Source organism: Dermacentor silvarum, chromosome 9, assembly GCF_013339745.2.
Source record: "Dermacentor silvarum isolate Dsil-2018 chromosome 9, BIME_Dsil_1.4, whole genome shotgun sequence".
In the NCBI taxonomy this organism is placed as follows: domain Eukaryota; kingdom Metazoa; phylum Arthropoda; class Arachnida; order Ixodida; family Ixodidae; genus Dermacentor; species Dermacentor silvarum.
The window spans coordinates 60,096,488-60,112,000 of NC_051162.1; the positions used below are offsets into that span (position 1 = coordinate 60,096,488).

Sequence of the window (15,513 nt, forward strand, 5' to 3'; positions counted from 1 at the left end):
TCTGCCAGTATCCGCTTTTCAAATCTATAGATGAAAAATACTTGGCGCGTCGCAGTCTGTGGAGTGAATCATCAATGCGGGGCAGTGGATAGATGTCTTTTTTAGTCACACTGTTTAGCCACCTGTAGGCAACGCAGAAAGGTAGCGTTCCATCCTTTTTCACGAGGACGAGCAGCGATGACCAGGGACTTTTGGAAGGCTGTATAACATCGTCCTCTTCGACTTGCATATGTATCGCGTCACGTTATTTGGCCGAAACTCGGTAAGGCTGTTGTTTCATGGGCGAGACGTCGGTTTACGTAATGATTCGGTGTCTCGTGATGGGCGTCTGACGCAACTTAGAGGACGAGGCGAAACATTCTTGGAATTGAAGCAGCAATTCATGCAGCGCTATTCGTTGTTCCTCCGGTACAGCCGAATTAATGTCTACTTTGACAAGTGATGCAGTCGCGGCCCCCGGTGTCGATGGGAGAGCATTGTCCAGTGATGCAGATGTAAAACGTTCAGCAATCTCAGTTATGTGGTAGGCTAGAGCGATGGCAGTGCGACGAAAAAGGTGACGGTACTCATTAGTAAAATTTGTCACAAGCAGCGTAGAACGTCCGTCACGAAGCGTGACAAGGCTGCGAGCGGCGCAGATACCTACTATGAGCAAGGGCGACAAGTTGCCTTCAGCGAGTGTCTCACCGTCACGTAACTTGTCGCACAGGACATCAACGAGGACACTAGAACTAGGGGGTAACGCGACGTTGTCGGCATAAACGCGAAATGTGCTGGGATGGGTGTCGTCGGTTTCTCATTCTGACATAACGGGTAGTTATTTAACGTGTCAAATGCATGAAAACATACAGAACGCTCAGCACAAGAAACACAGGTTGTCTTGACAATCTATAAGCAGAAAAATTTGCATACAAGCTAAACTGTGCTTATGAGTCAGAGTGAGCAATCCGGTGCCGTCTCGCACAGATGATCTCTGTGAACACAACACGTCAACGTACTTCTAGAAATGTATACAGTGAAATCTCGATGATACGAATCTCACGGGGTCACTGAAAATATTCGTATTAGCCGAAATTCGTATCATCAAAACACAATTAAAACTAGCTAAATTAAAGAGTCAGAGGTGAATTCACTCAGGCACGCGCACGTAAAAAGCATTTACAGTATAGATCACTTATAACGTAACTGTTTATAGCGCAGAACTGGCTACAACGCAGCTTTTTCTGACTCCCGTTTACCCTCCCATAGAACTCCATGTATACGCATACCCCTTACAGTGCAGCCGCGTGAGACGAAATACCGGTTATAATGTGGCTTCCGCTGGAAAATCTCGCCGACAAGGGCGGTAGCGAGCACGCTTCTCAACGAGGTGCGCCCATCGACGAAGGCGATGCGAAGGAGGACCATGAGACGTGGAGCATGAGCCAAAGGCGATAAAATCGTCACCGCGCGCCGAATGTGCGAGTGAAAGCGCGCCTTCACGCACGGAGAGCGAACGCACAGCGGAGAGCAAACACGACTTCCGTCACGGCCGGGCTCGCCAGCCCGGCCCTGCTTCCGTCGCGCGAAAGGCCGGGGGGTATGGGAGGAATGGGGGGGGGAGGCGTCGCTGTGCTGCGGGGCACCAAATGCGTATCTTGCAACCGGGCACAAGGGTGACTGCCCTTATAAAAATTTCTAGCAACATTTTAAGACAGTCTTTAGACAATTGTTACTAGAACCTACCAACAGTCAATTGAAGTCCTACCAACTGTCTTTATACATACTAACAACCCCCTAGTAACGCCCTGTCAACAATTGGCCACCAACTCCCAATAGAAACATGTTCATAGGACGTCTTTAGACTTCCTACCAATTTCATATTAACATTTGTCTTTATACACCCTATTAACATTCTTTCAAAAGAAGAATGTTCATATATCTTCTGCCAGCTTTCTACCAACCCCCTATAACATTCTTCCAATTGAAGAATATTTGTAAACGTTCTGTCAACTACCTATCAATCCCCTATTAAAAAGTCTTTATACACCATATTAACATTCTTCCAATAGAAGACTGCTTGTATAGACGTCAACTTCCTACCAATCGCCTATCAACATTTGTCTTTATACACCCTAGTTACATCCTGTCAACAATTGGCCACCGTACTTCGATTGAAGCATGTTCATAGACAATCTGCAAACATTCTAGTAACGAACAACCAACACAAGTCTTTAGGCTCTGTAGTAACATTGTGGCAACATTTTATTTACACATTTTTCTGTACTTGCTACTGACGTTTTACTAGCCCCCTAGTAACATTTGTCCTACATATATTTAGCCGCCCTATAGTAGCATATTGTAAACATTTGTCAGTATTTGTGAACATGTTGGTAAACAGCAATATGCAACCTAGAATGTGCATGTACATGGAAAAAAGATGCAAGTGTGCACTTGAAAGAAGTTTATTTGAACAAAATTTGAAAAATTATAGAATATAAAAAATAACTAATTTGGTTGCTGCACTGCATCTGGAGCGTAATCACGAGCCAGCATCGACGACGGCGTGTTTTTCACATTAAGTGCCGATGTTTCTTTATAATTTTGCAGTGTGAACCCTGCACAGAAGCAAGATGGTCACTGTTAATTAACATCATGTTCAGGTTAACACATCACATACAGAGAACAGCTTTTTAACAAGGTTGACATGCAAGTTCACATGAATGCTAACATTGTAGCCGTCATCCCTGTATACTTGCAGAGGAAATGGCAAGGATGGGGCACATTTATACAATGCATATACTTTACTGCATTGAGAAAGGGTGCAAGGTTGTTTCCGTAAAAGAGGGAACAGCCTAAAACTACTGTTACAGTCCCTAAAGCTCTGGCCTGCAAGATTTCAGTTTCCCAAAATATTCTCTTAACCAATTTCCTGCATAGATAAATTACTCACTCAAAAAGTCAATTACATGGTTTATCTTTAATATTTAATGCAAACAATAATATGAAAGCAATCAATTTTGCCTAAAGTACAATACTCTCTATGAGATCTATAAATTCATATGCAAGAGTATTTGGCTAACATGCATGACTCATTACGGCTAGTAAAGAAAAGTGCACCATGAACAAGTGGGCTTCGTTGTTGGCAATATCAGTACAAACAGGCAAGAGGAGACTAGCTGGAGTTCGGGATTAAAATATATGTCCTTTAAAGCACAGAAGGATTTTGCATACATACCGAGCACTGCATTCACCCTCCGAGGGTCCAATGCCTCTTTGACAACATTTTCCTTGTGGGCATTTGATTTCTTCCCAAATAGAGATTTGTTAATCAGCTCCTCAGGAGTGAAGACTGCCCGGAGGAGACCCATTGCAAAGCGGCAGGCTGAGTTGCTACTATCTTTTTTCAGCCGAGCAAGGGTCCCCTCCTCTACGAGCACCCCGTCGCCGATGTCAACCTGCCAAGTCGAGAAAACAAAAGAGAAGAATGAGTGAATATTTCTCAGATTATACAAACGGACAGACAACTGCCCAGAATGGGTCATGCGATGTTAGTAAAAATGAAAAGACCATGACTTGCAGTGATAGAATGGAGTATGCTGTTCAAGGCTAAAGAAACGAGCAAGAACAGTATTTCATGTCAACTTCCTGAGAGGCCTTGGTACTACAATATAGATGCATTCGCATTACTGCACATTACCTGGCCGTTATTCTCTCATCAGCACACAAGTATTTTGACATACTGGTTGATGTATGCAGTTTTCTAGTGATACATTCTTTGAATACGCAAGATGTGTGCAAAGTGTCCTGCACTATCCCGTGTGAATAATGCAACATGGCAGTGCATGCTCCAGAGACTGCTGCCCTAGACCAGCGGTCTGGCATATAACAGCTCCAAAATTTTGAGCAGTGTAGCTCAAGGAATCCAAATGCAGAATATATCTTTGTTCACTCCTGTATGTGGCATTGAGTTAACCAGGCAGTTGCGCCAGGTTTCCGTTTTAGAACCAACTGCCTGTTAAAAGTCTGCTCGTCTACTTCAGTGCAAGTGAGCACTTCAACGCCTTATGGCCCCTTTCGTTCTCGGCCCTTACTATTTGGCCACTGAGTCATTGATGACAGACACTACGCAGACACCGTTAAATTGAACAGTGGCTTCCAGCCTGCATAACATCAGAGCCCATTTCTACTTGTGCCTAAAGCTGCGACTATGAACGAAATGTGGTCAACGGTTTCCGCACAGATTGTGATCCCATAAATTGCGCAGTAACGAGTCTCACACGCTGTCATGATGGTCTTTCCACGAAATGCGAATATGGCATGTACATTGGTTTTGTTAAATCCAAACTGTAGAGTAAAAATCTGTCGCAAGTGCGGTTCAACTGGTTTTAGCCACAAACAGGACTTGAATGCTGTTCACAGAAACCCCTGGTCGATCTACAAGACAAACGTGGTGGTGCAGACATCTCCACTTTGGCATACCATGCCTGGAGAAAGTCGGTAAAAACATTCATTGTGATCCATGCATTTCTGTGGAATACATATGAGGCTGGGAGGTGGCTCACAATCTTGAATGAGTGACAATTTAGCTTTGGCTGATAACAAAAGGCCACAGTTTGCATGAGCCACATGCACAGCGAGCAAGAGATGCACCCTGCTCATTTTACCTCCATGGCATGTACCGGCACTCACATTCAATGTCTCACTTGACAGCACCACTTCGAATTCGTCGGCATAAATATTTGTGATGGCGCAAGAACTGATATCTCATTCCCATTCATAGAAGTGCACTTACAGGAAAACAGCACAGCGTTCAATATATCCAGTGTTGCGGTCAACAAGAGTTATAGGCAAAGCAGTGTTATGCTTTAGCGTGGGATTTCCACGTGGATATTACAACTGTTTGATGAGGACTATAATTCGAAACAAAAGTTTCACACAGATGGATCGTCAGTAATAGACCTGTCTGCATTTTGGGTACATATTAAGTAGCTTTTACCGTAAATTGCAACTGTTTAGTCTGACAAGCTTTCCAGCATTCTGGAGGGATTAAAAAAAAGCCAAGAACAAACCAGTAAATACAGGCTCCGATGTTTTTACGAGAATATACAGCTGGTAGTTGCATCTCGAGATTTATGTATTACCTTTGCATCTCTAATGCATGTTCACAAGCAGTGCATAGATAAATTTATCGGAGAACACATTTAAAAGCATGTTTGTCACCCTAGCGAGTTCTCGCATTCTAGTATTTGCACAGTTAGCCAAGCATAACTAATTAACTATTAGAGCTTCATACTTAAAACATATCGTGAGAATGGTGCAGGGTATTTTACAAAACGTTTCAATCAATGCTATTTACATCCTTACTAATCGCACAATTATTTTTGCATCATAAAGAAAGCCCACAATATGAAGAAATGGACACAACTATGCACTGGTGTGCCATGATCGTTGCGCTCTCGAAAGTGCTACACTGGTACAAACAGAGTTTCTAGCCTTGCACACTGGTGTTGAATCAATTACATGGCTGGGACGTAGGCATCGACTTTGAAATTCAGGCCAGCAATTTATCTCAGCTGCACTGCGAAAGCAACAGGTGCAGCCATTCCCAATGGCGATCAGCAGAACAAAACCTGAAATCATCGGAACCCTGCATCTTTCTCAGTGTCAGCGCTTAAACCTAAAGTGTTGTTTATGTGCGACACTATCGAAAACACTGTGATCATGCCATGCAAGCATGTAGCCCTGTGGTTTTTTTTCTCTCTATCTTGTGGGCCTTCTTAGTGGCGCTGCAAACGATTTCACAATCAGTAGGAAGCACAATACTGCTGCATAAGATGTTTCCTAGAATGGTCTAGAATTTACCCATTGGAAGTTCTACACTAGATTTAAGGCTTGAAAAGTTAATCTTGACTAATTAGGCAACTAAACATTATGCAAAAATTGTTTGCACTTGGTCCATAGGGTGGTCAACAACATCAAACAGGTTAGCACGGCTTAATCGTTTGGTACAAGATGACGCAATTGGCGCAGCACTTCTGTGGGTGTGTTAGCTAGGACTCCTTGTGTATGTCCGGCTGATGAGGCTCATTCAGATTGTTACGTGTTATCTTCTGTCTGTAAGTTTCTTCATTCTGCATGGTTCTTAATAAAGTTGTACACGTTAAAATTTGTTGTTTCCACTACAGCAGTTAGATTATATCAAAGTTGGGACCCAGGAAGAAAGTTAACTGCAGCCTCCTTTTTTTTACTTAGCACTGGTAGAAACGAAACAAAATAATGCATATATGGAGTTTCTTTCAAGCATAAAACTACATAAACTACACTGAGGCAGCACTTTCATATAACTTACTTTGCGTGAGGAAACTGAAACACTTTCTGTAACAGAAGCCTTCTCAAGCATGTGCTTCAGTCTTTTGACCATCTTGGAGGCATCTGAAACAAAGGACAGCAGGCAAACAGCAATACAATGTGCAAATGGTTATATAAAGCATAGAATAGTAACTATTTAGCTGTCTCGTATTTAGGGTTGCGCTATTAACAAACTTTTCAAATCAAGTACAAATATTCAAGAAAACAACCTGGAAGCATGAAATACTGCATACCTTTTTAAATTTCAAAAGTGAGATAGAAAGGGTGCATGGAGCCCATTTTATTTTTAAAAAAAGGTAGTACAAGGCTCATTTACATTATTTCATACATATGCCATTTACAACTGCACTTCCTGCCAAATGAGAAGCTTGTAAATGAGACGCAAGAAGTTGATTGTAGTAGAACCCCGCTGTTAATTACGTTCCCGGGTGCTGCGTTTTCCCGGCTGTTGCGTCGTTTTTGGCCGGTCCTGGCACAGCTTCCATGGAACCCAATGCATTGGTAACCCCACTGTTACGTCGCAACTGTGGGACCGTTCCCGCATCATACGTTGCGAACTGCCACCCCGCGCTTGCCTGAGCGGCCATTTTGACTTTTCATGTCACTTGGCTTGGTTGCTTGACGATGGCAGTGGCCGCCCAAAGTGCCGGGGGCAACACTTATGGCGTATTTTCGGTTTCCACCAGCAAAAGTATGTCCCTTGAGATTCGCGTTTGCTATCTAAAGATGATGTCTATGACGCGTTGCGGCCTTAAAATTGATTTTGGCTCATAGATTTTTCGTATAAAGTCCAAGGGTGATAACGCCGTTGCCACGCCGCATGCTGTGAAGCGTGAAAGCGTGCGAGGGGAGCCGATGACCGTGTCTAAATATCGGGCGCGAAAAAAAGGCAGAGAGGAAGTGCGCCAGGTTTCCGTTTTAGAACCAACTGCCTGTTAAAAGTCTGCTCGTCTACTTCAGTGCAAGTGAGCACTTCAACGCCTTATGGCCCCTTTCGTTCTCGGCCCTTACTATTTGGCCACTGAGTCATTGATGACAGACACTACGCAGACACCGTTAAATTGAACAGTGGCTTCCAGCCTGCATAACATCAGAGCCCATTTCTACTTGTGCCTAAAGCTGCGACTATGAACGAAATGTGGTCAACGGGTTCCGCAGAGATTGTGATCCCATAAATTGCGCAGTAACGAGTCTCACACGCTGTCATGATGGTCTTTCCACGAAATGCGAATATGGCATGTACATTGATTTTGTTAAATCCAAACTGTAGAGTAAAATTCTGTCGCAAGTGCGGTTCAACTGGTTTTAGCCACAAACAGGACTTGAATGCTGTTCACAGAAACCCCTGGTCGATCTACAAGACAAACGTGGTGGTGCAGACATCTCCACTTTGGCATACCATGCCTGGAGAAAGTCGGTAAAAACATTCATTGTGATCCATGCATTTCTGTGGAATACATATGAGGCTGGGAGGTGGCTCACAATCTTGAATGAGTGACAATTTAGCTTTGGCTGATAACAAAAGGCCACAGTTTGCATGAGCCACATGCACAGCGAGCAAGAGATGCACCCTGCTCATTTTACCTCCATGGCATGTACCGGCACTCACATTCAATGTCTCACTTGACAGCACCACTTCGAATTCGTCGGCATAAATATTTGTGATGGCGCAAGAACTGATATCTCATTCCCATTCATAGAAGTGCACTTACAGGAAAACAGCACAGCGTTCAATATATCCAGTGTTGCGGTCAACAAGAGTTATAGGCAAAGCAGTGTTATGCTTTAGCGTGGGATTTCCACGTGGATATTACAACTGTTTGATGAGGACTATAATTCGAAACAAAAGTTTCACACAGATGGATCGTCAGTAATAGACCTGTCTGCATTTTGGGTACATATTAAGTAGCTTTTACCGTAAATTGCAACTGTTTAGTCTGACAAGCTTTCCAGCATTCTGGAGGGATTAAAAAAAAGCCAAGAACAAACCAGTCAATACAGGCTCCGATGTTTTTACGAGAATTTACAGCTGGTAGTTGCATCTCGAGATTTATGTATTACCTTTGCATCTCTAATGCATGTTCACAAGCAGTGCATAGATAAAGTTATCGGAGAACACATTTAAAAGCATGTTTGTCACCCTAGCGAGTTCTCGCATTCTAGTATTTGCACAGTTAGCCAAGCATAACTAATTAACTATTAGAGCTTCATACTTAAAACATATCGTGAGAATGGTGCAGGGTATTTTACAAAACGTTTCAATCAATGCTATTTACATCCTTACTAATCGCACAATTATTTTTGCATCATAAAGAAAGCCCACAATATGAAGAAATGGACACAACTATGCACTGGTGTGCCATGATCGTTGCGCTCTCGAAAGTGCTACACTGGTACAAACAGAGTTTCTAGCCTTGCACACTGGTGTTGAATCAATTACATGGCTGGGACGTAGGCATCGACTTTGAAATTCAGGCCAGCAATTTATCTCAGCTGCACTCCGAAAGCAACAGGTGCAGCCATTCCCAATGGCGATCAGCAGAACAAAACCTGAAATCATCGGAACCCTGCATCTTTCTCAGTGTCAGCGCTTAAACCTAAAGTGTTGTTTATGTGCGACACTATCGAAAACACTGTGATCATGCCATGCAAGCATGTAGCCCTGTGGTTTTTTTCTCTCTATCTTGTGGGCCTTCTTAGTGGCGCTGCAAACGATTTCACAATCAGTAGGAAGCACAATACTGCTGCATAAGATGTTTCCTAGAATGGTCTAGAATTTACCCATTGGAAGTTCTACACTAGATTTAAGGCTTGAAAAGTTAATCTTGACTAATTAGGCAACTAAACATTATGCAAAAATTGTTTGCACTTGGTCCATAGGGTGGTCAACAACATCAAACAGGTTAGCACGGCTTAATCGTTTGGTACAAGATGACGCAATTGGCGCAGCACTTCTGTGGGTGTGTTAGCTAGGACTCCTTGTGTATGTCCGGCTGATGAGGCTCATTCAGATTGTTACGTGTTATCTTCTGTCTGTAAGTTTCTTCATTCTGCATGGTTCTTAATAAAGTTGTACACGTTAAAATTTGTTGTTTCCACTACAGCAGTTAGATTATATCAAAGTTGGGACCCAGGAAGAAAGTTAACTGCAGCCTCCTTTTTTTTTACTTAGCACTGGTAGAAACGAAACAAAATAATGCATATATGGAGTTTCTTTCAAGCATAAAACTACATAAACTACACTGAGGCAGCACTTTCATATAACTTACTTTGCGTGAGGAAACTGAAACACTTTCTGTAACAGAAGCCTTCTCAAGCATGTGCTTCAGTCTTTTGACCATCTTGGAGGCATCTGAAACAAAGTACAGCAGGCAAACAGCAATACAATGTGCAAATGGTTATATAAAGCATAGAATAGTAACTATTTAGCTGTCTCGTATTAAGGGTTGCGCTATTAACAAACTTTTCAAATCAAGTACAAATATTCAAGAAAACAACCTGGAAGCATGAAATACTGCATACCTTTTTAAATTTCAAAAGTGAGATAGAAAGGGTGCATGGAGCCCATTTTATTTTTAAAAAAAGGTAGTACAAGGCTCATTTACATTATTTCATACATATGCCATTTACAACTGCACTTCCTGCCAAATGAGAAGCTTGTAAATGAGACGCAAGAAGTTGATTGTAGTAGAACCCCGCTGTTAATTACGTTCCCGGGTGCTGCGTTTTCCCGGCTGTTGCGTCGTTTTTGGCCGGTCCTGGCACAGCTCCCATGGAACCCAATGCATTGGTAACCCCACTGTTACGTCGCAACTGTGGGACCGTTCCCGCATCATACGTTGCGAACTGCCACCCCGCGCTTGCCTGAGCGGCCATTTTGACTTTTCATGTCACTTGGCTTGGTTGCTTGACGATGGCAGTGGCCGCCCAAAGTGCCGGGGGCAACACTTATGGCGTATTTTCGGTTTCCACCAGCAAAAGTATGTCCCTTGAGATTCGCGTTTGCTATCTAAAGATGATGTCTATGACGCGTTGCGGCCTTAAAATTGATTTTGGCTCATAGATTTTTCGTATAAAGTCCAAGGGTGATAACGCCGTTGCCACGCCGCATGCTGTGAAGCGTGAAAGCGTGCGAGGGGAGCCGATGACCGTGTCTAAATATCGGGCGTGAAAAAAAGGCAGAGAGGAAGTGCGCCTTCTTCCGTTGCGCTCGATGCACCGGCGAGGGAGCGAGGGATGGCGGGCAGCGTTGTGTTCTGGCATCAACTGCGTACTGCGTGGCGGCACGCGGTCGTGCAGGCCATATGTTAAGCAATCTGCGTTGGGGGCAGAGTCTACGCAGTGTAGATGCGTCGACGGCTCGTAGCTTTGTGCGTGCCGTGTTCTCGGCGCTTAGTTCGCGTTGAAGCGATAGGCAAGAGCATGAAGGTCACTTGGCTCGCTTCTGCAGCGGCACTTAAATTCCTCACGCCAGCGTTTGACAGCGCGTCCGCGCTCATCGAGTGTGATGTGTTCATGTTTGTGAGGTCACGTGACAGACAGGTGAAGTGGGTGTAGCCAGAAAACATTGAACTGATAGCAGAAGGCTAATGGTGAAAAGGCGTCGAATCAGGAATGATAATTTTCTTTTGTGCGGTTGAGTCATGCATAATCAGTATGTACACATATCAGATGGGGAGCTATCGCGGCTCTCGTGACGTCGCGTGACAGACAGGCGAAGTTGGGAGTGGCCTGAAAATGTTTTGACCAATCGTGGAGGCTGATTGCAGAAATTGGAATCAAAACAGTTTGTAATCATTTTACGTTATAGCGCCCCAGTACACCTAGACAATCCCTTTGAAAAATCTCAGGGTAACTATTTTTGATAATACAGCTTCCGGTTTAAACAATATAGCAACAGATTGCGCTTCAATGCACTTAGCACCAGGAAGGAAAGAGATCACTGCATTAGCACTGCTGCTGTTAATTGGTATAACAAAGAAAAGCGTTTAGAGGATGAGTGGCACATATGCATGCGCTAGTGTAGTTTGTTATGGTTCTTGCCTAAACTCTATCTCGGTAGTTCCTTGAAGCACTGTGCATGCTGCAAGACTCCTTAGCCAGTACGAAAGTCGAATTCCACTCACAACATTCATACACGCCGCATCGTCTGCTTACCATCTTCTCGATGGGTGCATTTATGCAACCAGTGTTCTGGCATTGTAAACATAAGCTGTATTTACATGAATGCGACAGTGGGACTTCACTTAATCCATACGCTTTCTCCGCATTTCCTAGCAGCATCCTTAGTCCATACGTATTAAGGGCAAATGTCATCATAAATGTTCACCCATGCTGCACCGTCTGCTTGGCACCTATTTGCCGTTCGCTCGCCACTGTCACCACGTACCATACTATAGTCCGGTACAACTTAAGAAGGCAGGAGAGGCCCCGCCCAGATGATCGAACCGCGGCAGCCAATTGCCTCCGCGACTAAAGAAGTAGTCTCGCTGACGTGACGCGGCCCAGTTCAAAGTGCGGGCTGCCATGTTTTCTCCATCGGCGGGGTCACCAGCTGTCCGGCCCATGACATTCGTCCAGAGTGCGCGCCCGTTGGTGGAGGCTCCTGTGCATCCGCCCTTGAGGGGCAAATGCCCCTGCCTTCTAAAGTTGTACCCGACTACAGAGCGGAATATTTAATAATGATGCAGGGTACAATTAGGCTTTCATGACTTTCTGCATTGTAAACACATCACCAATGCCAATGCTATGGTGCCATCTGCTAACCGGAAATCAAACCACCTTAACGGCTTACGCGCAGCCTCTGTAGACCTAACAGCATAAAACAAACAGCCGATTTCAATATAACGACAATATTGGTAATGCTTTGCAGTTAGTGTGAGATGCACTAAGTGATGCAAGATTTTACCACTTATTTATTCCTGTCAAGCAGAGGGCCAGTAACAAAGGTGAACTTGGATCGAAGTGGGCAGTCTGGCCTGTATGGGCAATGCCATGTTCCGGCATAATCGCAAATAGGGTGGCTATTATGGTTACTGGCAGTAACCACCCCAGTTACTGGCGGTATCTAACGTGCATGCACAAAGGGCCCAACATGTCACATATTGCTGTAACTTATCATGTGCCTAATAAAATTGAAACTTTAATCGGATAGTTATGCCCAGAACTATATTTCACTGGGCAATTACATTGCCTGTGTACATCTCCTACCTTCGGCAGTTCTGCAATTTACTTGTGAGATAGATGAGAGATGTATCCCTGTGAGAATGAGCTCCTAAACCAACCCTGAGCTTTGAAATTTGTTATAGAATGGCAGTTGTGCAAGAGCGTACGATAAACATACAGCTGCAAGAATTTTTCCAAATAATGCAGTAATGGCAAAGTTACATGCATTTCATTAACTATTCGGCTGCCATGCTTTCTTTCTTGCTTGCCTTCACTACTGTCCCCACAGACACTCTCACAAATTTCATGCTGGGCAGCAAAAACTACAGGTCCTGTCAACCAAGCAGAACATAGACCCAGAAGGGCTCCTCCAATGTCCGCCTCTGCATGACAGTGACTGAATAAAAACTTCACGGAAGAATCAGTGCTGCACAATAGGCAAGCCTTTCTTAAAACACACAGCTGGCTTTTTGTCACGGCACTCTCATTCTCTGTAAATTTACCTGTCAACATTTTTTAAGACTGCAAACAAGAAAACAGAGCCAAGGGAGAATAGAAGCCGCAGGGCTTCCACAAAGCCATAGTGTTGCTATGTTTGCCAAAGGTGATCGTCGCGACATTCGGTACAGAGTATGCATAGGGTGTTTAAAATTTCATTAATAATTGGGGCCCTCTAAGCCCATTTTTGCTGCACTTCAATGTGTGTCAGCTTTGTGTCTAGTTTTATTTCACACTAATAAGCTTTTAATGTTAACTACCTGCAAGCGCTACATATTGATGTTTTATAATATATTACCCTAGTTTTATGGGCAAGCTAGAAGTGATTACGCTGAACCTAAGTAATGGCTTGCCATAGTAATGTTTAGTAGTTGCAAGAACTAACCAATCATGTTTATGTAAGCAGTTTCCCATGGGTAATTGAACAAGGGCAGTATCCTCTATAGTGTGGCCTAACTGCAATGGGCGCTATCTGAGCATGGGATCAAATATGGCTAGCTTGCTTATTTAACATATTAGTTAAAAAGCTTATTAGAAGCACAGTCTTGACTTTAAAGGCACACTGATACTTTCAACACTCCCGTAAAGATTCATAGCTTACCACAGATAATCGTCACAAGGAACACTTAGTTGTATTACCAGAAACACCTTTAAAAGAATTTCGTAAAAATTTTATATGAGTCATGATATTAAACCACACGCTTTTAAGCTTCAATGAGAAGTATGTGCGACTCCTGAAGCTTCAGAAAATAGAAAAAAAAACAATATTATTTTCTAATATTCAACTCAAAATACTTAGAAGGTGGTAATGAAGCGCCGTGTTTGAAACACAAACTTACCAAGGCAGTCACGCGACTTAGCAAGCCCCAATTCCAGGTCTGCCTTTTGTTTTTTGAGTTGGCTTACCCTGCCCTCCAGGGAAGTCAGTTTGACGGCGCAGTTGCACCTAGGTTCCTGCAAGCATTAGTAGTAGTGACAAGGTGTGTAACTTAAACTTTTTCTTAAACTTTTGATAAGTCACTTTGTTTGGTATTGTACTAGAAACTTACTAACATGCTCAAATAACTTCGCTCTTTAGTGCTCCTTTCAAACCCTGCCCATATACCAAAGACAATGATGTATGCACAAAGTCATATTTCATTTCATTCACTGGGCATTGTGCAAGCTTCCAAGTAAGCACATCAACACGATATAACAGAACACAAACAGCACTTTGTTCCCTTTCACATTACTCATGTTTTTCTTATAATGTAAGCAATAAAAGTAATATTTACCACCGCGTCGCTTCCCAAGGCTGAATCATCAGATCCAGCAGCGGCTGCCATCCTGGCCCTCTTTTTCTCTAACACAGTGAGCTTTCCTGCAAAGATGTCCATCAGTATAATTACACAATGTAAAGAGCAAGACTGCTGCAACTCTGCTGTGCTAACAATAACTATAAAATGACAGCAACAGGACAAGTGCAGCACCATGATTTTATGCCTGTCAACCTCTAATAGATACTTTTCACCACATCTGCTGCCTTTTTTGCACCTCTGCCATTGCTGGTTACCTCACAACACTCACACAGCTCGCAGCTCTAGTGTCAGTTGATCAGTTGGCCACAACATTTTACAAAGTTGCAAAGCGCAAATGCTTAAATATGTGTTGTGATGACTAATGTGAGCTACATGGAATTCTACCCGTGCACTTTGATAAGCTCACAGGAACCTACAGGACCACACTAGAATTTTAAAATCCTCATGTGGACTGGCATTGACAAATAAAAGCTTCACATCGGAAGATACACGTTGACATCATAACCTACTTGTTATTGTGAACAAGCTACACTTCACTGGCGCAAGTGTAGGTATACAAAACTGCTTCACAAGTGGATTCGTGAAGAATCTGAGAACTTGTGAATGTGAAGAATTAGAGGAAGTCTCAGGACTTTTACAAGATATGTACCTAGCACTCACCAAATCCTGCAATATGTTGCAATGGAGATGCTATACCAATCAATAAAGATGAACCTTTAATAAAAAAAAAGATTTCACCCTCACATACAAGCCTTAAATGTTCGCAATTACGGAAACAAATACCCTCAAATAATTTGCATAAATAGGCCCAAATAGATGATGCAGGCAGCAAGTAGAAACAACAGGAGTTCACTGTCGGTCGTATTCAATGTGTACTGTGAAATTCCTGTTCTCTAGCAATAACACGCTTTCCCCAGCCGCTTGAGAAACTTTGTGTCTATTGAACAAGGCTACCCTGAGAAGCCAATATGGTTTCTTCTTTCATTTTTTAGTCTTATTGAAGATAGTGCAGAATCCATCTTTTACCCTTTACAATGTTTCATCCTAGTCAGGTGGGCTTCCACTCAACTTTGCGCTTCATGTGGAAATACACTCAATTTATTGACTGTGTTATCGATGATTGCTAGACAAATTTTGGTGCTGTCACACTGCTGCAAATCTTGGCATGCAAAAAGCATCAACTTGCTTTAACACTATTTAA

The 15,513-nt window shown here is 43.1% G+C and overlaps 1 protein-coding gene across 1 annotated transcript; it reads right to left on the reverse strand.

Annotated features, from left to right (window-relative positions):
* Nucleotides 1–2,487: 2,487 nt before the first annotated feature.
* LOC125939828 (uncharacterized) lies at nucleotides 2,488–14,686 on the reverse strand. The gene is made up of 5 exons (XM_049655289.1): nucleotides 14,289–14,686; nucleotides 13,854–13,968; nucleotides 6,332–6,414; nucleotides 3,218–3,437; nucleotides 2,488–2,597 (listed from the first exon to the last, which is right to left on the reverse strand). The coding sequence occupies exons 1-5, from the start codon at nucleotides 14,484–14,486 to the stop codon at nucleotides 2,488–2,490; spliced, it is 726 nt and encodes a 241-aa protein (XP_049511246.1). The 5' UTR covers nucleotides 14,487–14,686.
* Nucleotides 14,687–15,513: the final 827 nt, after the last annotated feature.

Coding starts and splice junctions, on each gene's coding strand:
- LOC125939828 (XM_049655289.1), bottom strand. CDS start 14,486: ATGGTGCTGCACTTGTCCTGTTGCTGTCATTTTATAGTTATTGTTAGC. Junction 13,969..14,288: donor CCTTGGGAAGCGACGCGGTG/GTAAATATTACT, acceptor TAATGCTTGCAG/GAACCTAGGTGCAACTGCGC. Junction 6,415..13,853: donor TAAGTCGCGTGACTGCCTTG/GTAAGTTTGTGT, acceptor CCTTTGTTTCAG/ATGCCTCCAAGATGGTCAAA.